The 27891-nt window shown below is 51.2% G+C and overlaps 1 protein-coding gene across 1 annotated transcript; it reads left to right on the top strand.

Moving 5' to 3' along the window:
• Positions 1-13778: 13778 nt before the first annotated feature.
• On the top strand, positions 13779-22728 carry RAB33A (RAB33A, member RAS oncogene family). Its single transcript, XM_090060013.1, has 2 exons — positions 13779-14215; positions 22162-22728. The coding sequence occupies exons 1-2, from the start codon at positions 13967-13969 to the stop codon at positions 22615-22617; spliced, it is 705 nt and encodes a 234-aa protein (XP_089916139.1). The 5' UTR covers positions 13779-13966; the 3' UTR covers positions 22618-22728.
• The last annotated feature ends 5163 nt before the right edge of the window (positions 22729-27891 follow it).

Here is a 27891-nt window from a genome sequence, read left to right as displayed (position 1 = left end):
CTGAAGAACTGAGGCTCAGGGGTAACTTTAGGTTAACTGATCTTACTTGATTAAAATACAATGCTCAATGCCTGCAGAACAAGGAAGCATGCCGGCACAGAGTCTGGGACTGGAGCCAGAGCTACTGGGGAGCTGAAAAGGTAGATAGGGAGAGGAGGGAAAATGGGACTAAGGGAAGGTGTGGGGAGCCCGAGGATGGCTCCAGGGCAGCTACAGAAGTTGCAGGAAGTGGCAGTAGCTGCCGGAAGCTGGAGAAAGCTGCAGGACAGCTAAGAGGAGCTGGGAAGCTGCTGGGGGGGTGGTACAGAAGGTGCAGGGGAAGCCTGAAAACAGAGAGATGGACAGCAGAAAACAATAGGAAAAGCAGCAGGCGGCAGGGCAGCAAGAAAGCAGAGAAAGGCAGCAGAAAATCGCAGGGAAAAGACAGTAGGAGCGGGGCAGGCTGAGCGATGGCAGAAAAGGGGAGATGGAATTGGGAGGAGATAGGGAGACTAGCAGAGGAGGGTGGGGACTAAAGCTGAGAGAATGAGGCTGGAATTTAAGACAAGGAAGGGACTGGGATTTAGTAAAACATGACCCAACTCAGGGTTGCAAATGACAGTGGTTTTATTGAACAAGGGAGATGGTGACACGTTTCACTGGTTCCCTTGCATGCTTGTGCGTGCACGCGCACACACACACGCTGGCAGCAGGGGTTAGAGAGGCTTGGTACAGGGGCTGAAGTCCACTGAAGTCCAGGAGGAGAGAGAGAGAGTCCAAATTGTAGGAGGAGGTGTGCAGGTAATAGCTACCTATCTAGGCTGGAAAGGGGTCTGTGGTGGAGCTGACAAAATGGCTCCCAGGTTCTTATAATGCTTGGCCCAGGAGAAAGAACCAGTCACGACTTCTGAGGGTTTTTTTCTTATTATTATTAACAATAACTAGATGTCCAAACTTGTTCATACAATAATGGTTTGCAAAGGGGAAAAGAGAAAGTGAGACAGAGAGGGACAGAGAGATGGACAGTATTACAATTGCATCAACACACAGGGTATCCACTGGGTCACGAGGTTCAGGTTAACTCCCTTGCTTTCAAAACTATTTGATAGTAGTCTTGGGGTGGCTGAGTTAAACTCTAGTCCCAGACCTGGTCAGCGGCTCATTTTCGGGATTGGTACATACAACAGATATATTACAGATACATAACACTCTCAGCAGTAATTAATATGAAAATTACACAGCTTAAACTCATTACAAACTCAATACATTACCAAATGAAAACACACAGTCGACATTTCCGATGGATTTTCCGTGAAGGCCTTAAGGACGTCTTCTGCAGGAGACGGGGAGAGCGGCTGCTCGGGCGATCAGGCCAGCTGCCGTTGCTGTGCTTTTTTGCTCGGTTCCGTGTTTTTCTCTCTCTCTCCAATGCGGCTTTTCCCGCGTTGGTGTTATATACTATGCTCTGGCCAATCACATCTTGACACCGCGTTCACCCCTTATGTGGTTGTGTGTGTGCTTCTCTCTGCCGCCGCGCGTGCCTGTGAATGCCTGCTTTTCACTCCTGGCTCCCCAGGGGCGCTAGCCGGCTCAGGAGCTGCCATGTGCTCTGCACGTGGTGCACAATCGGCGCTCTGCATAGGCATGGCAGAGCGGCCTGGCCTTTCATCCGGGTTCTTGGATGCGATAGGGTCTTTGTCTAGTAGGTGTTGTCCAGAGGGGGGTCACTGGCAGGGCCTCTGGGTGGATAGGTCGTGTGGCATGGTGCTGGTCCAGGTGGAGAGGACGTCCCACTGGGTCTGTCTTCACTACCCCTTTTTATAGGGGCAGACCTTGTGTGACCCTAGTGACAGGAGGAATGCCCAGGCAAAGGTCAGTCCCTGGTGTACTGAGCATGAGTGCTCCATGCAGGGATGTGCAGTTTCGGGTGTCTGTAATAATGAGAGTTGCTGGTTCTGCGGGGTCTTTTGTCTTTCAAATGCTGGTCTTGTCTCTGTTCCTGGGTGAGGTCTGAGGTTCCTGGATGAATCAACGTGAGGTGATGGCACAGTCATAGCAGGCCTCTACTGAATGGCCAGTAACCATTGTATTTCAATCATTCCCAATCACACTCATTCATCGGGGAACCAGTTTATATTGGAGGGATACAATGAATCATATTGTTGCAACATGGGATGCCCAGGCAGAGGACAGAAGATGGAGGCTTGACATATAAAATGGAAACTTGACATGACTTTGGTTCACTTACAAACACAGACCTAAACCATACAATATCCATATGAAACAATAAAAATCAATACAAAAATGATGATAATACAATATACAACAGTAAAAATCAATACAAACCTAATAATAATACAATATAAAACAGTGGATATCCAAAACCAAAAACTTGCTACCAAAATAAAAATGTTTAAAGCTTACGCTACATCTTAGCTTACTTAACTTATCTATAAGGAACAGAGAAGGAGAGAAAAAGTCATAAATGGTTGGGGAAGGTGAGTGATTGCAATTAAAAAAAAAAAAGAAAAACAAGAAAAACTGGGGGTTTTGCTGCTCTTCCACAGCAGTAGCAGCAGCAATTCCCCCTCTCTTTCTGAAGCTACTCCAAGAGTGCATTTGTCCACCCTTTTTTTCTATACCAGGTCTTTTTAGCCTGTCTCTGGTTTTGGGGTATTTGGTCTTTTGGTAATACAGCACCCTGTCTTTGAGTAGCCTGGTGGTTCCCCACTTAACCTCTCCTTGCACTAAGGGAGACAGAAAGCAGAGCCCTTGAAGCAGCCATGCCTGACAGCTGACTCCATGGGATGGCAGTGTGCTGGCAAGTTGAAATGAAGAAGGTTGGGGCCAATGTCAGGGCACAGGAAAGGGGAACTGATGTTGCTGATAAGTTAGTGGCCAGCTGCTCTGCAGAGTTAGGCAGAGTAATCACAAGAAAGCTAGGAATATCAAAGTTCTAGGTCTGGCTCACTGCCAGAGGCTGGCTTCACTTTTGGGCATCAATGGCAACCAACACACTACTTGACTGACTTGACAGCTGACTCATCTGTAGTTCCCTGGATCTTCCTTTTTTCCTTTTCTAAATATGGACACTATGTTTGCCCTTTTCCAGTCATCTGGGAGCTCTCCTGATCGCCATGAGTTTTCAAAGATGTTGGCCAATGGCTCTGCAATCACATCAGCCAACACCCTCAGCATCCCATCTGGTCCTGTGGACTTGTACGTGTTCAGCTTTTCTGAGTAGTCCCTAACCTGTTCTTTCACCACTGAGGGCTGCTACTTCCTCCCCAAACTGCTCTGCCCAGCTCATCACCTCCCGGTGTTTGAGAGCCAAGAATGAATCCGAGAAGCCCTGGGACAGCTTTCCTTTTAAGAACCCAAAGTAACAGCAAGTTGTGGCAAGAAAGTAAATGGGAGTCTTTAAGTTGCCAGAAGCAACTTAAAATGAAAAATGGGACTCTGGGGTGCCTCTGGGCATTTTCAGATGCCCCTGTGGTTGGCACCCCGTTACACCCAGCAATCTTTCTTCTTGAAACGACATCCCATGGTCGAAGAAGTCAAATCCCTGCTGGCGACACCACCTGTGCAGCCAGGTGTTGATCTGCAGGATGTACCTGCTCCTACCTGGGCCCTTTCCCTTGACCAGAAGGATTGATGAGAACGCAACCTGAATCCTAGACCCCCTCACCCTTGCACCCAGAGCCCTGTAGTCACTTTTGATATGCTCAGGGTCTCCCCTGGCAATATCATTGGTGTCCACACTTATGAGCAGCATAGGGTACTAGTCAGAGGGCTGGATGAGCCTTGGTAATCCTTCTGTGACATCTTGGATCTAGGCTCTGGGCAAGCAGCAGACCTCCAAAGACAATAGGTCAGGCCGGCAGATGGCTCCCTCCATCCCCCACAGAAAAGTCTTCAACCACCAACACCCATCATTTCTTCTTGGTGGCGGTCATCTTGATCCTACCCACTTTGGTGAGGCCTGGGCTGTCTTCCTCCACCAATAGAACATGCTCCTCCCTCTCTGCTGCTAGAGCTGCATATTTGTTCTCCAGATGAATGACTGCAGGTGGAGGTGAAGATCTCTGCTTGCTGCCACAAATCATGAGATTCCAGCTTCCACTCTCTTGGGAGTCCAGGTCCTCCCTCTTCTCAAGTGCTGCTTCTCGTATTTCTTCCTCCACAGTCCCAAAGATCTTCTCAAACACAGAATCAATGAATGTCTCATGGCAGAGGGTGCTTTTGAGTCTTGCCACCTCCTCCTGTAGTTCTCTTGCCTGTTCGCACACAGACAGGCAGGCACACACATGCAGACACGCAGAGACATGCAGGCACACACAGACACACAGGTACACAGAGACATGCAGCACACATGCAGGTGCACACACAGGCATGCAGGCACATGCAGACACAGGTGCACACATGCACACACAGAAATGCAGGCACACACACAGAGGAATGTAGATGCACACACACATGCAGACAGGCAGGCCCACATGCACACACACACAGACATTAAGGTACGTGCAGGTGCACACACACACCGGCACATGCAGGCATACACACAGACACAGGTATACACACAGACACGCAGGCATGGTGACACACAGGCATGCAGTGACACACAAGCACGCAAGTGCAGGCACGCACACACCCCCAGACATGCAGGAACACACACACACACACAAACACGCAAGCGCACATAGACAGGAACAGACATGCAGGTGCACACAGACTTGCAGGCACACACACACATGCAGGTACACACAGAGACACACAGATGTGTAGGCACATACACAGATACAGGCAGACACAAGCAGACATTCAGGCACACAGACGCAGAGACACAGGCACACAGGTACGCAAGCACAGACATGCAGGCTTACACACACTCAGGCAAACGCACACAGATGCAGGCACACAGACGCACAAAGACACATGCAAGCACACATTCAGGCACACGCAGGTGCATGCACATAAGCACACAGGCAGGTGCATGCACACGGACACATGCACAGACACGCAGGTGCGCGCAAACATGCATACATAGGCACCTACATGCATGTGCATACATACGCACTCGCAAACAGGCACATGCATACACATGTGTACACGCACACAGGTGCAAGAACACACATGCAGGCATGTGGCCATGCACACACACGCAGGCAAACACACATATGCACACACACAGATGCGTACACACACATGCAGGTGCTCATGCACACATGTGCAGGCAGGCTCATGCACACACCCAGGCGTGCTCACACAGAGATGCAGGCACACACATGCACAGGTGCGCACACACATGCAGGCACAGGCACGCAGGCACGTGCACATGCAGACATGTACACACATACACAGGTGCACACAAATACATGCGATGAGCACACACGCAGGTGCGCGCACATGCAGGCACATACACACATACACATGCAGGTGTGCACACATGCAGGTGCATGAGAACATGCACAGGCGTGCGCACACATTCAGGCCCGTGCAGGTACACACACAGATGGAGGCATGCACACACAGGCACACAGGTGCATTTGCGCATATGCAGGCACATGTGGACACATGTAGGTATATGCCCACACACACATGCAAGCGTGCAAAAACACGTGTGCAGGCACGTGGATATGTGCATACATGCAGGCGGAAGCAAACGCACGTGCACACAAACGGAGGCGCGCACACATGCACACATACAGGCAGGCGCACAGATGCAGGCAGGTGCGTGTGTGCACACAATATACAGGCATGTGCACACAGACATGCTAGCGTGCACACATACAGACGCATGTAGTTGTGTACTCAGCAGCAGCCCTGTGCACACGCATACACATACAGATGCGAGCACACATGCACACGAAGGCGTGTGCACACAAATGTGCAGGCGTGTGTGAACACATGCACATTCAGGTGCATGCAAGTGCCCACACGCACAGACATGAACGCGCAGGCAGAAGTTCCCCCCAGCATGGCTTTGTGTTTAAAAGCTTTTCTTTACAATGAAAAGGGGATTATTAATGCTTTTTTTTTTAAGTAAAAAGTTTCTTGCATGATGACATGAGTCCAGGACCTGAGAATTAAGAAAAAGGAAATCAAACATAATAAGCCTGGCAATAAAACTGTGAATGCAACTGTCACAGGGATGGGTCCCAGGGGCAAAGCCCTCCGGTGGCCTTTTGAATCCTGCCGTACTCTGGCTCTCTGTGTATTCTCCCTCTGTTCTTGCCTGCCATGCCTTGCTGGAAATATTGTTTAGAAAAAAGGAAGGCTGCCTCAGAATCCTAGAGTGAGTCTTAGTCAGCCTTCACACTCACAGGTTTCTTTCCGACCTGCTGATCCCAGTTGGTTCTCACATCATGTGACTCTTCCTAGCTCATATATGCTTCCCTCTCCCCACATACATGTTTTATATGTCAAGCCTTATGGCCAGTTCACAGCCTCTGATGCTCCCTTACAGCTGTGTTATGAATCAGTGACCTTGGTGGGCACTTAACTCCAGTCTAATGTGATACCACCTCAGGCCTCTTATCCTTGTAAGGGCCTCAGCCTTCATGGCCTCTGCCCATTTCCTCTTGCTGGTCCCCTTTTTGCCTAGGCCCACTGGGCTGGACCTGACTTTGGGGTCTCAGCCCTTAGCTTGCCACTCTGGTCACTAGGCCCCCTGGCCCTGGCTCCACTCATTCCGTGTTCTGGTCTTGCTCTTCTTGAGCTGTGGGCCCCCGGCCCTGGTCCCTGCCCTATTTAGGGCCAGAAGCCTCTTGTCCTATGTCTCCACCCCTGTCAAGTGCTGGGCCTCTGGTTCTGTCTAGACTCTGGCCCTCATAGCCACTACCTGTTCATGCTAGGTCCCACTCCTGATACAGCTTCAAAATCACATTCCTCACAGGCACCCTGGCACCATGGCCCAGCCCCGACAGACCTCATCCTTTGAGTGCCTCTCTGGCACTGCTAAAACTTCCTAACCACCCCTTTGCTAGTCCTGCTCAAGCTGCCACTATAACTGACAAATGACCAGCAACTACTTAACATAAACCTCCCCTTCTGGGTAAACCAAACCTCAGCAAAAGAGACAGTGCTTTTTACAAGAAGGAAAACCTTCCCTCCCTCAGAGTAGGCAACCAAACACCAAAGCAGCTCCACCCCTGCGTTCTCGCTGCTTCCTATTCCTGCAGCGTTCTCACTGTGGCCCCAGGTACTAACTCAGCTACAGCCAGCTAGTTGCAGGGTTCCTCCTTGTGTGGCAGACTCTCTACCTGGCTCAGGTACTGAGTCCTCTGGCTATGTTGAAAACCTTAAATGTCTGGCAGCAAAATCAAATCCTTTTTAATCCAGGACATGGCTCCTTGTAAGCCTTCAGCCCCTTACACACAATGCATGTTGCCATCAGTTCCTAACCAGTTGCTCCAGCTATCCCAATGCACAGCTGCTTCCCTAGCCACCTCCAGAGCTAGTTTCCCAGCCATAGTTGAAGCCCTGAGCTTGAAGGTCTTCCAGTCACAGCCCCTTTCTGGTCAGGTGATAGCCTTGGTTGGGCTACAGGTATTCCTTAATTGGGCTTGCAGGCAGCTTTCTGTGACTGCCTAGTTGTTGCAGCAGTGCTTTGCTTACTTGCAGGGTTCTTCGCTAGCTGTATTATAGCATAGTGTTAGCTCTGCAATATGCTTAGGGCTTTCAAATCTCACCTCTCTCCCCTGGTTCTCTGCGGTTTCCTTCTCTTAAAGTAACAAGTGCCATAGGCATCACTCTGCTCTGGCTCACTCTGGAATCACTCTGCTTTATACCTTTATACTTTTCATGTAGGTCTTCCTTTGGTTTGTAGACCTCTCTTTTTTAATACCCCATATATTTTTCCCTCCAGATTTTTTTCTGTTGCCATTCTCCAATTTCCTTCCATTCTGTTAGCATTAGGGCTGTGCGAAGCTTCGGTCCCTGATTTGATTTGGTGGAGATTTGGCTCAATTTGGTGGCTGAATCTCTAAATCCAAATCGAATCAGAGGACGCTTTAATCTCTCTGAATCGAACTGGAACCCTCCGAATTGATTCGTAGAAATTCGGAAAGATTTGGACATAGACACAGTTTTAAATGTTTTTTCTACATACCTCTAGGTAGCAGGCGGCTCATGAATGCTGCAATGCTTGGGTGCATGGAGTGTCCCACAAAAGCATGGGGGACTCTCCATGCAAGTCAATCAGAAGTGCTTCTGGTCCACTTCCAGGTCCGCTGGAGAGCGCACGAGGGGCTCCCCCATGACCCCCTGGCTCAGCAACTGGTGCCTCCTGGGTCTGGGGGGGCACTCAGTGTCTGTCCACAGCTGATTGCTGAGCTGAGGGGGGCGGGGGTGGGGCGGGGGAGGCTGCACGCTCCCTGGCGGACCCGGAAGTACTGCTGGGTTCACCACCAAGCATGTGGGGGTGGTCCCTCCATGCTCATGGGCCACTCCATCCACCCCACCATCACACCCCATCATGAGCCGCACTGGTACCTTGAGGTATGTAGAAAAAAACATTTAAAGCTGTGTCTATGTCCAAATTGCTGATTCTCCAAATCAGCATTGAATCTCCAGATTTGGATTCGGCCAAATTGAATCAGGGACAGTGATCCAAATCAATGAATCGAATCACTGTCCCCAATTCAGGCCGAAACCGAATCAAATAGGGGCTGCTTTGCACACCCCTAGTTAGCATCTTTCCAGAAGTGTGAGGTTCCCACAACTAAAGCCAATGTGGCATACAGTTGTTTCATCAAAGCAAGAGGACAATTGATACCTCTGTATAGACAGCACACAGGTTCAGATGGTGGTTTCTTGTCTAATAGAGCAACTGTTTAATAGCCTGCACCCCATTCCAGTTCTTATCTGGGTTTGTTGTATAATTCGATCCTCTTATTACTATTGCTTAAGTGAATCCTCAGGCGCAAAACCCAGATCTTCAGCTGGGATCCACTGACTGCAATGGGAGTTAGATGTCTAAATGCTGGCCCAGAGTGCACTGGAATCAAATTCTGCATCAGGCTTCCCTGGGTTGCTAATGCGTCTGTTACCCAAGAACTTGGATAGTCTCCATGGGAGGGGCTGGAAGCTGCAAATTCTCTTGGCATCACTGTGAACAAAGATGTTCCTAAGCATTTTCTTCCAACACCAGCTGCTCTGGCTCATCAGTATTTATGTGGCAATTTTGCAGCAGAGTGCCTTTACTCTACCCAGAATTTTATGTGTATAAGGTCCTGTCCACATGAAAAAAATCATTCTGTTGATCCATCAGCCATGTTTCTGATAACTGTTTCCTTGACTACCAAGAGCAGTGTTAGATCTGCTTCCAAAGTCTAGGGACTGAGAAAGTAGGACTACAACACAATTTGGTTAGTAGTTTGCAGACAAACATCACTGCTTATATTGCTACAGACTTATGCTGTCTGCAGTATCTGCTCAGCTCCATACGAGCACCAGTGTAGAAAGCTTCCCTCTACTAGCTAGAAACTTCCAAAAGCACTAAGGGAGACTGAAGGCAGCAGACATGACATTAGCCCAGGGTTCTGGCCCATGGGCCAGATTGGATCCATGGTGAACTCTATTTTCCAGCAGCCCCTGCCTGTGTTGCTGCAGCTAGTTTCCATGGAGACCCTAGAGCAGTGGCACCATGACAGTGCAGGGCCAGGGTTTCCATAGAGACTGGCCTCAGCAGAGCTGCGGCTGTGTGGGGAGCTTCTCCGGGGCTGGGATCTTGCAGCAGTGACAGTACGGTCTGGAGCTGGGGCAGAGTTGCAATCCACTGCCTGCATGCCCCAGATCTGGGAGAGGGAAATGGGGAGCCTAGGGTGCGTGGACAGCAGATCACAGCTCTGCCCCAGCTCCGGACCATGCTGTCATCGCCGGAAGATGCTAGCCCTGGGGAGCACCCCCCTGTTCAGCCACACACCCTGCCAGCAGGGCTGGGGCTGGGCTCCATGGAAACTCTGGCCCTGTGCTGTCATGCTGCCACAGCAACTGGAGTCTCCATGGAAACCAGCTACAGCAACCCGAGCAGGGGCTTCTGGGAAATGGAGTCGGGCTGCTGTCTGGGTCTGCCATTTTGCCCCTCTATGTTAGCCACATCTGTCCCTTGTATATTATTGTCTATAGAAACTGGTGTATTTTAACCAAGCTAGTCTGATTGGCCACTTAGACTTGGTTGACTTTTTTCTTCTTTTTTTGAAATGTTGGAGAGCAATGGCAGCACTGCATGGTGAACGCTCTGTCAGAAGGGCAAAACCAGGACTGAGACACCTCAGCCAGGACACCACATAGGCTTTGCCCTGTGTGCCCATGCAGAATCCTACTCAAGATGAATGTGGTCCTGTCTTAACACAAATCGATCATACAGTTTCTTCAACCTTTGACCTTCATGTAATGCAGTGTGCTAAGGATCTTTCTGCACTACACACTTCTCACAAATCAGCCACGCTGGTCTCCTCCTCCTGCCACTACCTTTCATCTAAGCTGATAGACCTGGGCATGGAATAGCAAGCCATACTCCAAGAGCTGCTGGCTTGTATGCATTCAGGGCTAGATTCTATTCTTAGGTGCCTAAGAGTTATTCAATCCCATTCTACCCTGCTTTTGTCACTGAAAAACAGTTAATGCAAATGTTCTCTCTTTCTCACTGCTTTTTTAAGAGTCAACCTTAAGGATCAGATGACAATGCGTTACCAAAGTAGATGCATTAATGGAGACTGAAACAAAGTGGAATAGAATCACAGTGAGGCACCTGAGTCCATGTAGCTGCCCAATAGGTGGAATAGCGTATAGAGCAGTGGTGCTCAATCTTTCAGCTGAATCAAGCATGTGGTCAGCACACAGAGTCAGTCTGCAGGTGCAATCCACCATGCCAGCACGGACCCCACATGCTGGATTTGGCTGCAGAGTATGTTGGTGTACCAGCACAATATAGCACACAGGGCCATGTCATGTAGTCTATGGGACTCCCCATGGGTCCAGAAACTTAGTGGCAGGGAAGTGATGGTAGTGATAATTGCCGTGGCTGTAGAAGTAGAGCAAAATTTGTTTGTGGTCTCCCCACTCTCCCCACAAGGTAGCACCTAAGGCTACTGCTCAGGATGCTCCCCTCAGTTTATACTACTGGGCCATTGGCTCAAGGCTAACTGGATGCTGTGCTGCTGTGACTGATGCTCCGTAGTATAACTCTGGGTGAGTCATAGAGAGTTATAGAGAAGTAGGGCTGGAAGGGACCTCCAGAGGTCATCTAGTCCAGCATTTCCCAACCTGTGGGTTGTGACCCAAAAGTGTGTCACAGGAATATATGAAAGGGTCATGAACAAACTTTAAAAATGAATTCTCCTTTAAAGGAGAAAAACTTGGGAAACTTGTCGCTTTTCCCTTGCAGGCTGTTGGAGTTCCAGGCTGCAAGGGGCTGCTTGGAGCCCCCCCATGTCCCAACCCCCTTTCCCTATACATGGGGGCGAGGGATTGGGGGCAACAGGTTGGGAGTCATGGGGCAATGGGTCGGGACTGGCTACACAATCTATAATCTAAACTCTACAGAAGACTACTGTCAAACCTGACACAATACAGACCTGCCACAGGTCAAGCAAGGGAGCTAGAGCAGCCAACATCCTGTTTCTATGAAATGCTGTCATTATATGCTCAAGAGATCCCAGGTACAGGAGGCTGGGTAGACAGTGGCACCATGTTAGCTGTGCAAAAGACCACACCATCTCTACTCTTGCTCCGTAGCATTCTAGGAAAAGGCGGAAGATCAGCTCCAGCTGGACCCCATCATTTCATTTTGGAGCGTGCAACATTCTTTAGCCTGACAGCTCCTCTATATGGAAGCAAGCCTTCAGAGCGGCAAGAGCCCTGCAAGGGTTTCCATGTTTGCTTGGTGCTGCCTGCTTCCTCCCTTCACAGTTGGGGCAGAAGGAGGTCTTGCCTTGGAGGAGTAGAGGTGCGCACCGGACATGAATGGCATGTGCTCCTGGCAGACATGACTGTACTGGCAGCAGAAGCCTGGGAGCAGGGAGCTCCTGCAGACACCACTGGTGCTGTCGGTGGTGGGGTGTGGGAAGGTGGCAAGTGTGACCAGGGCCACCCACTGGTGCCCCTGGCAGCATCGGCAATGGTCAGTGGCGATCATGGACTGCCCGCAGACACCACTGGCAGTGTTGGTGGTGAGGTAGTGAGCTTTTTGCAGGGGGTATACCACCACTTGCAGGGGGTGCACGTGCACCCCTTATGTGTTGCCCCAGGCACTGGACGTTCTTCTGGTTCTTTAGGGAAGGCTCAGGGAATTACCACTGTGGCCAAAGGGCCTCCTTCCCTCCCAGCAGTATCTTTGTTGTAGCCACACTTGGGCTAAAATGAGAGAAGCACGAAGCGGGTCTCCCTGCTGATCAGGGCCACTGAGGGGGTATTGACCTCAAAGCACAACCCGGCCTGGGCAGCTACAGGGCTAGCAGATGCCCAGCGAGGCCAGCCCAGCCTCCTGTTCTCCTGCCTCCAGCCTGCAGCCAGTTCGGCCTGGCCCAGGGCAGCAACCTTCTACTATTCAACATCTTCATTAACGATGTAGACATTGGTAGCAGAAGCAGACTGGCCAAGTTCGCCGACGACACCAAACTGTGGGGTAAAGTGTCCACACCTGAGGACAGGAGGGTGATCCAGGCTGACCTTGACAGGCTCAAGAAATGGGCAGACGAGAACCTGATGGTGTTTAACACTGAAAAAATTCAAGGTTCTCCACCTTGGGAGGAAAAACGTGCAGCATACTTAAAGGCTCGCTAGTGCTACGCTGGGTAGCACTATGGATGAAAGGGACTTGGGGGGTCATGACTGACCACAAGATGAATGAGAGTCTTCAGTGTGATGCTGTGGCTAGTAAAGCCAGCAAAATGCTGGCTTGCATCCATAGATGCTTCTCAGGCAAATCCCAGGATGTCATTCTCCCCTTGTACTCGGCCTTGGTGAGGTCGCAGCTGGAGTACTGCGTCCAGTTTTGGGCTCCATAATTCAAAAGGGATGTGGAGAAGCTTGAGAGAGCGCAGAGAAGAACCATGCACATGATCAGAGGGCAGGAAAACAGACCTTATGATGAGAGGCTGAGAGCCATGGGACTCTTCAGCCTGGAAAAGCGCAGGCTCAGGGGTGATCTGATGGCCATCTATAGGTTTATCAGGGGTGCTCATCAGGATCTGGAGGAACATCTGTTCATCAGAGCGGCCCAAGCCATGACAAGATCGAATGGTCACAAACTCCTCCATGACTGTTTCAGGCTGGACATCAGGAAGAACTTATTTCCTGTCCGAGCCCCCAAGGTGTGGAATAGCCTGCTGCCAGAGGCAGTTCAAGCATCTACTTTGAACACCTAAAAGAGATATTTGGATGTTTCTCTTGCTGGGATGCTGGGATCCCTGCTGACTTCCTGCCCCTGGGGCAGGGAGCTGGACTCGATCTTCCGAGGTCCCTTCCTGCCCTAATGTCTATGAAACTTCTCCCAGGTTTCTGATGTCCATCCCGAATAACATGGTCGGTACCCCTGAGCACCCGGACGCCTGCTCCCGCCCCACAGCCCGAGGGCTCGCTCGGCCACCCGCACCCAGGCGGGGACGCTGCGAGCCCGGAGACCTCCGCCGCTTCGGGCCCTGGCCCCGGCCCCACGGCCCGGCTCGGTCACATGGACGTGGCGCAAGCTCCCCGCGGCTGCGCGGGGGGACGGGTGCTGCACCCCCCGCACCCAGGCGGCTGGGGCGCCGCGCGGACGCCCAGGGGCGGAGCCGCCTCAGCAGCCACCACCTCCGTTTCCGCCCGGGGGAGGGGCCGCGCCGGCCGCAGCCGCATAAACCACCTGACCGGCGCGGCGGGCCCTGTGGCAGCTGCAGCGGCTCGGCGCTTTGTGTGCGCCGCGGCCCCCGCCCCTTCCCCGCCGGCCCGGCCGGGCGCGAGCCCTTTGTGTGCGGCCGCCGATGAGGCAGTGAGCGGCGAGATGGCGCAGCCCGCGCCCGGTGGCGGTGCGGGGCAGCCGGGCGGCCTCGCCGCCCTGGCCCTGGATGCCTCCCTGGACCAATACGTGCAGATCCGCATCTTCAAGATCATCGTGATCGGCGACTCCAACGTGGGCAAGACTTGTCTGACCTTCCGCTTCTGCGGCGGCACCTTCCCCGACAAGACTGAAGCCACCATCGGCGTGGACTTCCGCGAGAAGACTGTGGAGATCGAGGGCGAGAAGATCAAGGTGAGCGGGCGGGTGGGCGGCTGGGAAGGACGCGGCGGGCAGCCGGGGGCGGGGCAGCCGCGGCCGAGGATGGAGGCTGGGGGCGGCCCCAGGGCATCCCCACGGGAGGGTGCGGGGCAGATCCTCAGGGCCTCTGGAAGGTTTGGAGGGGCAGGAGGGAGGGGATGGAGAGGTCTGCGGGCAGCGGTGGGTGGGTGGGCAGTCAGGCTGTCTTGGCCTGGGCCCTGTGGGACGAGGCCATCTCCAGAGCACCACGGGGCAGTGGTGGGCTACGGGAGCCGCACCAGGGCAGGCATGGGGTGCTGTGAAGTGCTGAGGCTTGGAGGGGCAAAGTACTGTGGCTTTGAGAGCAGCACTGGGGACCAGAAGGGGTGAGGGCTGTTGGGATGGGAAAGGAGGAAGTATGGGGCCATGGGAAGGATCATAGAGATGAAGGCATTGATCTGGGACCCCAGAGAATGATGGGGTGATGTGGTGCAAGGGCTTTGTTGGAGAAGGAAGTGAGAGAGGCCAGCTGTGCTGCTGGAAGAGTGCAAGGCTTTGGGGGTAAGACTGGTACAACAGGTATGCAGACATTTGCATAGTACAGTGGGAAGGTATGTGGACATGGTGGTGGGCAGATACAAGGACTGTGGGAATGGCAGGCCACTGAGGGCATTGAGCCATGGTTAATGAGGGTATTGTGGGTAGTGACTGCCATGAGCAGGGACTCTGGGGGTGTGAGGTGGTTCAAGATCTTTGCAGAGGAGGGGGTTGATTTGACAAAAATGTTCTTGAAAGATAAACCGTGCCCAGATTTGAGCAATCAGTGCCAGGCAGCTGCCTGGAGGCAGGGAAGATCTGCTTCAAGTCCAGAACCCAGGGCACCTGTTGCTCTGCCCTTGCAAGTGCTGGGGCTGAGGCTTTACATGGCTGTAACATAAGCCCAGTAAGATGGATGCAGAGCAGTGGCTTGTGACTTTTGACTTCTCACTGTGACTGTCAACAGTGGTAAGTGATCCAGTGCAGGGTTGGTTGCAAATATATGTACATGTGACTGGCAACCCATGGAATGCTCCTGCTTTTGCCAGTTCATAATGACTAGATTAGTTTGACAGTGTTGCCCATGGTCTTGTGCTTCTTCTTTGCAGTTGTGCAGAAATCTGCAACAGAAACTTTCTTAAACCAGGTGGTAGGAAACTTCAGTATGGTCAGTTGTTTCCATTTTCTGTCAGTGCTAGATCTTCTTGGTAGGAGGTGATGACATACAATATGGCAACTGCAGATGTTCCCAGATTGGGGAGCTGAAGACACCCAGAGGCAAAAAATCCAATTTCTGTTTTTTAAGCTTTTAGGTTCTACTCGCATGGTCTTGAGTTCTTTTCCACACCTACAAGGCCTAGATTCTTTTATTTTTTTTTTCCATGAGAAAATGAGATTCCCTGTAACTTGTGAGAGTCAGAGTGGGGCTTTGAGAAAACTATCATGCATGTATTGTAAGACTCATATTAAAATGGCAGCCTTGTTGCTGACATTGCAAACCCTGAGGCTCTGCCCGAATTCCATGGGTCTTTTGCCAGATTGTACCAAAATGACTGCAGGTTTTCCTGTCTTCCTGCTTCCCTTGGTACCAAGTCAATGATTAGCTGATGCAAACATCAGGATTGGATTGTTGGTGTCAGGCCCCCTTGCCTGGCATCCAGATTAACCAGCATAGTGTATGGATGTGGGGCCCCAAGTCATGTTACCATTTTGGAGGATCTCAGATTCATTTGTCTTTTGTTTAGAAAAACAGGGGAGGGGGAGTAGCAAGAGTTCTCTGCTCATGTTTTCAAGAAATCTTTGTAATGTGACCAGGTTCCCTCTACAGATTCAAGCAAGCATCCCTATATCTATTGCACTCTGATGTGGCAGTTGGGAGTGAACTCCCCTTGCCCCCATTCTCTTTAGTAGTCTCTGTAAAGACTAGCATTGACAGTCGGCCACTGCATTTGCATGCCTTCCCCCTGCCCCAGGTTGGCACCTGGGGCAGTTGCTCTGTTCATCCTGCCCTAGTTATGCCATTGCTAGGCACTGTCACACTTGAAGCTGGGTCCTTGTCTTGTTTGGTGCATGGGATAGATGGGAGACTATAGCCCAGTACTTCCAGCCTGGTCCCAAAGCTGTTTGGATCATGCTGCTCTCAATGCAACCCTGTGGTTATACCCATGGCTAAAAAGCTGGATGCTGGACTTAGTCCTTTTGCAGCAAGCTGCCTGTAGATGCTGTAGGAGACCCTGGGCAATCAGATAGGAGTAACAGTATAATCAATCTACAGAACTGTTGCACTCTGACTTTCTACCAACTTTTTTGCTCTGAACTTTGCCAGTGTGTGAGACTTAATGCAATTTCAGGGTAGCATTACCCTTGCTGTGTGATGGACAGTGGCCCTGTCAGTGTGGCGAGCATCAAAGCTTCACATTGCTGTACCAGACTGGGCTAAAGTCAAAGTTTAAAACCTTTATTTGATCAAGGCTCAAGAGAACTGGCAGGCAAAAACATCCTATGACCAATTTTGAGGCTTTTTACAATCTCTTCTTATCCTCAGGTAGAACAAAAATGACCTTTGGACTATCCTGGGAAACAAATTAATGCTTCTCCTCCCTGAAGAATAGCCAGTAACCCTGTGGTTGAGGCACTTGCCTGGGATGTGAGAAACCTGGGTTCTGGTTGACTGGTCTCTTCTGTTTACTCAGAGGAAGGACTTGAACATGCGAGTGTCCTAACTTTTAGGCTAGGTTTGGCTTTGGTCACGTTCCTCTCTTTTTGTTTTGACTACAAGTATAGTCTCTGTGTCTGTGTCCCCCACCCCCAGACATATCAACGTGGCCCCATGCTCCCTATCTGCTGGTGCAGCTGGGAGCCACGTGGTGCATGAGTAGGGCGTGGGCAGGAAGTGAGTGAAATGGCTGGGGGTGCAGTGGGGCTGGATTGCTTTAACCTACTGAGGGCTCCCCTTGGGTCCTACTACCCCATGTTCCTTAAGCTTTGACAGGCAGCCAGGAGCAAATACCTAAAAAAAAAATAAAAAAAAAATAGTAACTTAATATTTATTTTGCCTGCCCCTGAGACATTATCTGCAGGGGTCAGGAAGGAATTTTAATATTGCTTTCTGGGGTCTTAATGCACCGTTGAACAACAAGCTAGTTGCACCATAAGGGGCTTTTTGTTTTTTGCCCCTCATTAAATGGGATGCTGGAATAGATGGACCCAGTGGCCTGATCTGATGTGGAAATGCATCCAAAGTGCCAGCTGGTCTCTACCTATCAATGCTGTGGTAAAAATAGTAGCAGAAGGTATTGGGGGAAAAGAAAAATTCCAGCTTTCAGTATTTTCTATGAGCTACAAGCAGGATTCACAGCAGAGGCATTTGAATCCCAGACAAGCACTTTACCTGGACCGAGACATTAAGCTGGGGGCTGAGATGTTTCCAGCCAAGCACACGAGGACTGTGTTAAGTAAAATGCCACCCAGGGAAAGACTTTTACTGAAATACTGTGGAAGTATCCATTCTTCACCCAGGTTGTTGTTTTTCCTTGCGCTGTTTCACTGTTTCATCATTACCTTTTCATGCTTGTGCCTGCATACATCTTAGACAATCTTCTGCGAGATGTTCCATCTTTTCAACATTAGTTTCTCTAGCTCTTGAGGCAGTATTTCTTATGCAGTTACTAGCAAGATGACGCACTGTTTGTTTCCTCATTAGTTTCTGCAGATCTTGAGGCAGTACTTCTTGCATGAGTAGTAGCAGTAAGGCAGTCTGATCTTTCTTTACTTTTGGTTGGTCTTGAAGTGTGCATAACTGTAGAAAAAATGCCAAGACATAGTGCCTTCCCTTTAATTTTCTTGCAATCTTGTATTTCGTGTCCTTTTTGCAGCTGAAGTGTCACTAGGAGTTGCAGTCCTTTTCCTTGGCATTTTCTGCATTACCCTTTATGTAGAGCAAATTGAATAACAGTGGGGGGAGAGGAGGAAAAGAAACTGTGTGAACCAATGGCCAGATGGTTGTCAAAGGGTGGAAGAAGTTTTGTTCAGAGATGTTAGGCAAGGGTGTATAATAGACTAGAAATAATGGTCTAGACTGTGACTAGAAATAACGGTCACAAGCTGGCAGAGGGTAAATTCAGATTAGATATCACGAGGCGCTACTTCACTGTCAGGGCGGCTAGGATCTGGAGCCAACTTCCAAGCGATGTGGTGCTGGTTCCTACCTTGGGTGTCTTTTAAGACAAGGCTTGACAATCACCTTGCTGGGGTCATTTGACCCCACTACTCTTTCCTGCCATGGCAGGGGGTCAGACTTGATGATCTGCTCAGGTCCCTTCCGACCTTACTAACTACGCATGACTGGGTGATGAATATCAAGGGCTATAGGCTGTACAGGAGGGACAGGATAGGAAGGAAAGGTAGGGGCATGGCACTCTACATTACATTAAGGAGGAATACCCATCCTCGTGAATTAACAAAGAGTCAGAGGAGGGGCACTCTGAAGTGCTTTGGGTTAGAATTCAAGGCAGTCAAGGGGAAAGAGACTTAATAGTGGGGGTCTACTACAGACCACCCAACTAAGGGGAAGAGCTTGACCAGGAATTCTTAGGTCAGCTCACAGAGGTAGCGAAGTCAAAGGATGTGATAGTCATGGGGGACCTGAACTTCCCGGACATCTGCTGGAAAGAGCAGTCAGCCAGATCTGACCACTCACGTAGGTTCCTAGCCAGAATGCAGGACCTCCACCTAACCCAGGAGGTGCACAGCCCCACTAGAGGAGACGCCTTGTTGGACCTGGTACTGGCCACGGGAGACAAGCTGGTGAGGGAGCTGCGGGTGCTCGACCACCTGGGCGACATCAGTCATCGTCTACTGGAATTCACCATCCAGCTCAAGGTGGCAAGGCAGCAGCCCTAGATTTCAGGAGGGCGGACTTCAATGAGTTAAGGAGAATATTCGGGGAAGCACTGAGTTCCCAGAGGGGAGGGGAGCCAGGTGTCCAAGGAGAGCGGTCGTTCCTTAAGGAGACGATCCTCCAAGCCCAAAGGGAGGTAATCCCAACGAGGATCAAAGGGAGCAGGAGGGCACACAAGCCCCCATGGCTCACTAAAAGCATCTGGGGATGTCTCCTAGCAAAAAGGGAGGCGTACACCCAATGGAAAGGAGGGGCCATCACCAAGGATGACTATATTGCAGTTGCTTGGGAATGAAGGGGAGCAGTCAGGAAGGCCAAGAAGGAGATGGAACTGGGACTAGCTTCCCAGATTAAGGACAACAAGAAGTCCTTTTTTAAATACATAGGGGGTAAAAAGAAGGTTCTGGGTAATGTGGGGCCCCTGCAGGACGCGTTAGGAAATTTGGTCATCACACCAGACGACAAAGCCAACATATTTAACGATTTCTTTGCCTCCATTTTCCTAAGTAGGGACCGGAACAGTCACCCTCCCACTGGGCCCCCCTCAGGCCCCAGGGGAGGCACACCTAGGCCAAGGGTTAGTGAGGAACTAGTTGGGGAACTGCTGGAGGGACTGGATGTATTCAAGTTGGCTGGTCCGGATGATCTCCACCCTAGAGTACTGCGGGAATTGGCTGAGGTCATTGCAGGACCCCTGGCACGGCTTTACGAGCATTGGTGGTGCTCTGGTGTCGTGCCAGAGGACTGGAAGAGGGCCAGCGTGGTTCCCATCTTCAAAAAGGGGAAGAAGGAGGACCCAGGAAACTATAGGCCAGTTAGTCTTACCTCAATCCTGGGCAGGCTTTTTGAGAGAATTATTCTGACGCATGTCCACGAGGGGCCAGCAGGGGAGATCATGCTTAGGGGCAACCAACATGGGTTCATCAGTGGCAGGTCCTGTCAGACCAACCTGGTGTCCTTCTATGATCAAATCACCAAATCATTAGATGCAGGAGTAGCAGTGGACATAGTCTTCCTGGACTTTTGGAAGGCCTTCAACACTGTCTCTCACCCTGTTCTCATTAAGAAACTGGGGGGGCCGTGGTGTAGACACCCACACAGTCAATTGGGTTGCCAACTGGCTGGAGGGCTGCACCCAGAGAGTGGTAGTGGATGGGTCATTTTTGACCTGGAGGGATGTGGGCAGTGGGGTCCCGCAGGGCTTGGTCCTTGGGCCCGCACTGTTCAACATCTTCATCAGTGACTTGGACGAGGGGGTAAAAAGCACCTTGTTCGAATTTGCTGATGACACTGAGATGTGGGCACGCTAGAAGAGAGGAATAGGCTGCAATCGGACCTAGACAGGTTACAGGGGTGGGCAGATGAGAACAGGATGGGATTCAACACTGACAAGTGCAAAGTGATGCACCTGGGGAGGAACAACTGGCACCATACCTACAGGCTGGGGGACTCCCTTCTCGTCAGTGCAGAGGTGGAAAAGGATCTTAGAGTCATCCTTGACTCCGAGATGAACATGGGCCAGCAGTGTGGGGATGCAGTCAGGAGGGCCAACCGCAACTTGTCATGCATCCACAAATGCAGCTCAAGCATGTCCAAGGAGGTGATCCTCCCCCTCTATGCAGCACTGGTCAGGCCGCAGCTGGAGTACTGCATCCAGTTCTGGGTGCTGCCCTTCAGGAGGGATGTGGACAACATGGAGAAGGTCCAAAGGAGGGCCACTCACATGATCAGGGGGCAGCAGGGGAGGCCCTACGAGGAGAGGCCAGGGGACCTGAACCTGTTCAGCCTCCAGAAGAGAAGGCTGAGGGGGGATCTAGTGGCCTGTTACAAACTAGTCAGAGGGGACCAGCAGGCACTGGGGAAGTTCCTGTTCTCCCGAGCACGACCAAGAGTGACCAGGAATAATGGTCACAAGCTGGCAGAGGGTAGATTTAGGCTACATATCAGGAGGCGCTACTTCACGGTCAGGGCGGCTAGGATCTGAAACCAACTTTCAAACGAAGTGCTGCTGGCTCCTACTTTGGGGGTCTTTAAGAGGAGGCTAGATGTATACCTTGCTGGGGTCGTTTGACCCCAGTACTCTTTCCTGCCATGGCAGGGGGTCGGACTAGATGATCTACTCGGGTCCCTTCCGACCCTAGAAACTATGAAACTATGAATAATGTCAGTTGAACTGACTTCACTGGATCCAAAATGACTAGGTAGACTAGCAATTTGCCTGTCAAGAATGATGTGGGGGAGGGGACAGGGCCCAGGGCTCTTCCTCTGTTTCCCCCTTGCCGCTTCAGGCTGGGGCTGTTTTCCTCACTTCCCTTGGGCTAGGACCAGGGCTGTTTCCATGTCCCTTATTCCCCCTTGGCCGCTTTGGGCCAGGGCCGACTTGGCCACTGGTAACCCCCCATCCCCTTCCCCTCCCTGTTGGCTGTTGTTGGGTGGAGGGGGAGGGCCCTGGCTCCAATAAGCAGACCTGGAGGGACAAGGTCAGCACCACTGGCCTTGCCTCTCTGCTCTGTCCCCTCCATTATGGCGGTGCTCTGGTCCCTGCCGTCTCCCTCTGCCTCCAAAGAGCTGGGATGGGTGATGAGGCAAGCTCCCCTCCCCTTTGGCCCCTCAGTCCCCACTGTCATGGCAGCACCCCAGTGTGTCTCTGTCTGTGTAGAGCATTCTGATTGGCTGCTGAGACAGCCAATCAGAGTGTGAATAAAGTGTTACAGACACAGGCTTTTATAATTTTAGATGTATAGATAATGGAGGCAGTTGGATCTGTTGAGATGAACGAGGCTCCGCGTGAGTAGTTACACTTCACTGTTGCTGAATAAAGTTAATCTATTAAGAATGACAAACTAGAAATAAACACTGGTGCTTCTGACCCCAGCTTCTCTTTCTGATGAACTGATTCCCTCCAATGTCCCAAGCCATAACTTGGGGGGAGGTGTGTGTGTATGTAGAGAGAAGAGTGGGAACAAACCATTCTCCTGCCCCTCCCATCTTTGCTACTTCATGAACACCATACTTTGTGTTCTAGGTGCAGGTCTGGGACACAGCTGGTCAGGAGCGGTTCCGGAAGAGCATGGTTGAGCACTACTATCGCAATGTGCATGCTGTTGTCTTTGTCTACGATGTGACTAAAATGACTTCCTTCACCAACCTCAAGACATGGATTGAAGAGTGCAATGGGCATGCTGTGCCCCCTCTCGTCCCCAAGGTGCTTGTTGGGAACAAATGTGACTTAAGAGAACAAATTCAGGTGCCATCCAATGTGGCCCTGAAATTTGCTGATGCCCACAACATGCTTTTGTTTGAAACCTCAGCCAAGGACCCTAAAGAGAGTCAAAATGTGGAGTCAATTTTCATGTGCCTGGCCTGCCGATTGAAGGCTCAAAAGTCCTTGCTTTATCGAGATATGGAGAGGCAACAGGGAAGGGTGCAGAAACTGGAGCTCACACAAGATGCTAACAGCAAAAATTCTTGTCCTTGCTGAACAAAGGTCTTAAGTTCTAGATTGATATTATGGGAAGAAGGGTTTTGTGCCTGTGTAAAACTAACATTTGCTTGTTTCAACGTAAATATTAACAATAAAATTTGTAACAATGATGCCTGTTTTGGGAATTGTTTGCCCATCAGTTAGGTATTCAAAGAAACTACATGCTTGTAGAAGTGGGTTCTGGCCTGGGATTAGGACTATCAGTATAGTGTCAGCCAGCTGCTCTTCTGACCACGTAAGACATTAATTTTACATAGTTCAAGGGGTGCATTCTTGTTATGTCATGGGATTCAGTGTCTGAGTGCTGTAGTATAGGCAGCCACCCTGCTATCCTAAAATGGGCCCTTCTGTCTCAGCTGAGGGCTCTCTTTTCTCCTGGATGAGTTAATTTTTGTGTTCAGTGCCCAGAGAAGAGACATTTGCTGTAGTTCTTTCTAATCAACATTCCCTCTATTTTAAAACTAGGATTCTTCTTCACTTCCTGTCCTACATTGTTCTGTACCATTGCTGATAAACAGCTGCCACATTCCAAGCTAGAGGTGGTTACCTTACAATGGTGGAGTGAGAGATTCTTGTTTCTGAAGATAGTGGGGAACTTGTGAGACTTGAAAAATTACATTTTTGTAATATCTAAAATAGCAGTTAACTGAAAACTTCCTCCTCTACTTTCCTACAAAAGGACAGTTGTTTTGGGCCAACAGAATCCTAAGTCCCCAAGCCCTGTTTTCCCTAGCCAACTTTAGGATCTGTCTGAAAAAGAATAAACATCTTTCTAAGAGTAGAGCCAATGCTGTTAAAAACAGTTGGAAGAGTACTTGGGGAAATTCAAGCAACAAGCACACCAAGCAGTCTGAGCAATCTCAATCTAAGGCTACCAGTATGAGACATGAGCGAGGTTTATGCCAACTCTTCTATGGGTCCTCAGCTAGTATGGGCCATATTACTGAAATGCAGCTCATCCAGCAAGGTTAGATCATTCATTATTTTTAGCAAGGTATCTGAGGAATAAAATGCTGGCTGTAAAAATCTGGCTGTTTTGTGAGTCTGACTTCACTGCTGCTGATGTCAGTTATATTCATTATCTAAGCACATCAGCCTATGTATCACCATCATCCTCTCCTGCAGTCCTGCCCAGCGTATCACAACTAATGTGGAGATTTTTTTTAAAGCAACCCAAATCCGTTTAGAATGATGGGAAGTCGGTATCCCAGTCCTAATGCACTACAGAACCTTGGGAGAGAACTTCTCGAAGCAGCCCATTATGGTCTTATAGTGCCATTCAGTAGAAAAGCAGCTGCATGGTGGGCATTGCCTGGCTGCACATGATCATATCTTGCTCTGAATTGATTCCTTGCCCTAAAGAGGTTTCTAGCCAGAACTGAGGCAGCTGTGCGCAGGCTGCTCTGATCATCATTCCTCAGCAGGATTCAGGAGGCAGGGGAGAGAAGGGGGAGGGAAAGAAGTAAGAGGGGAGCATCTGTCTAATTAACCCATCAGAGGGAACTCTAGCAGAGGAGCTGTTAGTGAAAGCTAGTTGGGAATTAGGGGCTGAGATGCTGTTGCTAACGGGCTGACTGTGGAGTTCTACTGGGCTTTCTAGGACATCCTTGCCACAGTCTGGGCCAAATTGGATGAAAGTGGCAAGCTCCTCCTGTTGTGCCAGATGCCCGTGCTGACCCTTCTGCCAAAGAAGGGGGATGCCGTTCTCTGAGGAACTGGTGTCCTGTGTCCCTCTTCTCCATGGACTACAAGGTGGCAGCAAAGGCCATCTTGCTGTGCCTGTGGTCCACGCTAACTGACATGATCCATTGCTACCAGATATACATGGTACCCGGACATCCCATCTTCGACAACCTGTACCTGGTTTGGGATCTCCTGGAGCTAGTGTGCCTGGAGGGCCTGTCTTTTGCCCTCCTATCCCTGGACCAGGAGAAGGCATTTGACAGAGTGGATCACAGGTACCTCACAGGTATGCTGCGGGCCTTGAGCTTCAGGCCCCACTTTGTGCAGGCTCTCCAGGTGCTGTATACCTCTGGAAAGTATTTGGTTGAGCTCAACTGGACCCTGCAGGAGCCCATCCCAGTCAGGAGAGGGGTGTGTCAAGGCTGCCCCATCAGGCTAGCTGTATACCTTAGCCCAGGAGCCCTTCCTCTTTCTCCTGTGGAAGCAGGTGGCAGGCTTGATGCTTTGGGAACTGGTGGTGTGGCTGATCCTGTCAGCATGTGCTGGCAATGTACTTCTCATGGTCCAGGACTCAAGTGACCTGGCACAGGTGGAGACCTGCCAGGCATTGTACTCGATGTCCTCCACTGTCTGGGTCAACTGGGTCAAGAGCTTTGCCTGATGGTGGGTGATGGGTGGCACGTGGGCTCGCTCCCACCTGCGCTCCGCAGGATCTGTTGGAGCACAGGCTCACTACTCTACTTGAGGTCTACCTGTCCCCCACAGACCCTCCCCCCTGGAGAACTGGCACCAGCTGGAGGCAAGGGTGGTGGAGTGGCTCTGGGTATGGGCAGGGCACCTGAGATGGCTCTCCTTGTGTGGGAGAGTGCTGGTGCTGAACCAACTGGTCCTGTCAATGCTCTGGCACTGCTTACACACCCTTCCTGTGTTCCCTAAGGTCCTGGTGGCAGAGCCCGCTGAGATGCAGCGCAGTCCTGGCCTACTGGAGATGGGTGCTGGAGTTCTTCTGGCCGGGATAGAACTAGGTTACTGCAGGGGTCTGGGCCAGGGCCTGGCTTGGTGTCGGTAGCCACATGGCACGGGGCCACCTGGGGCATGCTTTCCTCTGCCACTTCCAGGGGCTCTGATATGACTGGCAGCTCCTCAGTGAGTGGGGCTTCTCCCTGCAGGACCTGCGAGGACTGCCAGATTTCTACTATGACCTCCAGGCCTGGAGGCTGGTCTCCGCCGCCAGGTTCCCCACAACAGTTGCCTAGGGTGCCAACCTGCTCATTGGGGCTTCCAGAGGAAGGGCTCAGCTGGAGGTGCCGACAACAGATGTGCCCTAGTTGTGACGGAGGTTGATCCTGGTTGGTGTCACCCATATTGGAGACCTCCTGGACTACAGTAGTTGGGAGTGGGTGGACCCTGCTGGGCTGGCCCAGTGCATGGGTCTACCCACAACACATACAACCTGCCATCTGGTCCAGGAGGTGAAATCTGCCCTACCTCCTGACACCCTTGCCTTTGTTGATCAGGTCCCAAGCGGTTTGCCCCACTCCACCACTTGAGCTGGAGGACACCAGATTGATCTGCTTTTCCACCATCCATTGCTGCCACCTCTATACTCTTGGGTGCCACACTGTCCATCATGTCACACTCACACCAAGTGGTGGAACCTGCTCAGCGAGGGCATAGCTGGGGCAGCCCAGTGGCTGAATGTGTACTCCACCCTCATCCCATGAGCCACTGAGGACCTCAGCTGGCGGCTCCTCCATGGAGCCATTGCCACAGGCGTGTATGTAGCAAGCTTCACAGGCACCCCAGTCTCCTGCCCCTTCTGTGAACAGAGGAAGACCCTGGTGCACATGACCTTTGAGGGTGCCAGGCTGCAGCCCCTCTACCTCTACCTCCACCTCTTCATCTTGAGGTTCTGGTTGAATTTCAACCCTCACCTTTTTGTTTTTGGTCACCCCATTTGTAGCCTCACCAAGTCCTGGGACCTCCTAGGCAACCTCCTCCTAGCCCTGGCCAAGTGGGCCCTGTACTTGACCAGGAAGGAGGCTGTGGCTGGGGAGGTGCCTGGAGATTGCAGGGCCGCTTTTCTTTCACTTGTTTGTGCATGTTTCCAAGGAGAGTACCAGTGGGCAGCATCCACTGGCTCCTTAGATGCCTTTGTGGGTGTGGCCTGGGGGGCTCTGCTTGGTGTCCCCCTCTGGAGAACTTCTTTTCACATTTTGAACCTATGACCTCCACATCACTCCTACCCTTTTCTTCCTTGGTTGTCCCACCAAAAAAAATAAAAATCAGTTGCATCTTTCAAACTTAGCCCCCACTACTGTGTGGGGCCAATTAGTTAACTAGATGGGCCTTAAGACCCACGATCTCTGGATGATACAAATAGACGGGAGCTTCTGAGGCCCAGCCAGTTGGTATCTGGGGACACTAGCCCCTTGTGCCACTTGGACTGAGGAAGCAGCTCTAACTGGCAATGGGGACTGAGACCTGCTGCCACCTGTGACAGCATTCTGGCTGCATGCCTGCCAGACCAAGAGGGGGACTGCATGGCCACCTGGTCTGTGGTATGGGCACTGCAGCAGAGCCTCCTGTACTTCTGAGCCAGCTGCCAATGGGCTGTCTGAGCAGTGCTACCTGCAGGCCAACTGTGATCATGTCTTTTGGTGTCCCTGCTTTGCCATCTGGGCAGCTATCACCCATACGTGCTCCTTGCAGTGGCCCACTTTGAACTGTCAAAGTGTGCGCTCCTGGCCCCAAATGGCCAGGTCAGCCACCTCATCTGCCCTCTAGCTGGGTCCCTGATGCTGGACCTGGGCAGGCTTCTCTTCCTGGGGCTTGCCATTTGTCTTACCTGCAGAAATCCTGTTCCCAGTTTAAAAACGGCAAATTCTCTGATTAAAACCCCCCAAATTCTCTCATTAAAATACCCAAATTCTGTGTTCTTCAGAATTAAAATGAAATGCTAATATGTATAGAGAGATTAGTTGAGCAATGTTTTATTGATATATTTTCAATTATAAAGCAATTTGGAAGCCTACCAGTGCCACTTTCATTGTAATAGAAATTCTAAATATCTATACACTCTGACATTTGCTTTTGGTTTTTTTTAACATAGAAAAATCAGAGCTGCCTCTGCCGCCTGCATTCACCAAGATGTGGGGCACTGAGCATCATTGATATGCCAGTGCCCTGACCCTGCCCTTGCCCCTTGCTCTCAATCCACAGTCCCCTTTCCCCCACCCCCACCCCCACAGTCCCCTCACTCTCTTGACCTGCATCTCCTGCTTGCCCCCACTAGCTCCCTCCTGGCCAGAGCTCCATCCCAGCACCACGACACAGGTCCAGATGCAGTTGTCCCACCCACTGCTTTGTGGCTCTGAGCAGTGCCAGCCCTTGCTGTTCTGCTCCCCATGCTGGTGCTCAAGTCCCAGCGCCTCCTCATGCCATTCCTGGGAATCCCTCAACTGGGGCTCGGGGACTGGGCTGGTCAAGGTCCTTCCCTTCCAGGCTGGCCTCCCCCTGCACAGGGTGCTCTAGAAGAACAGGGGGTTGCTAAGCCTGGCTCTGGTGGCCTCTCCTACCCAGAGTGCT

This window comes from Crocodylus siamensis, chromosome 8 (genome assembly GCF_052110815.1).
Source record: "Crocodylus siamensis isolate JL-2025a chromosome 8, ASM5211081v1, whole genome shotgun sequence".
Classification (NCBI taxonomy): domain Eukaryota; kingdom Metazoa; phylum Chordata; order Crocodylia; family Crocodylidae; genus Crocodylus; species Crocodylus siamensis.
Note: the sequence above shows the minus strand (reverse complement) of the source record. Positions and strands in the feature narration are given on the sequence as shown.

What these genes read in the sequence shown, in the direction of transcription:
- RAB33A (XM_090060013.1), top strand. Translation starts at nt 13,967, where the DNA reads ATGGCGCAGCCCGCGCCCGGTGGCGGTGCGGGGCAGCCGGGCGGCCTC. An exon ending in TCGAGGGCGAGAAGATCAAG is followed by an intron (nt 14,216 to 22,161) that starts GTGAGCGGGCGG and finishes TTTGTGTTCTAG; the next exon opens with GTGCAGGTCTGGGACACAGC.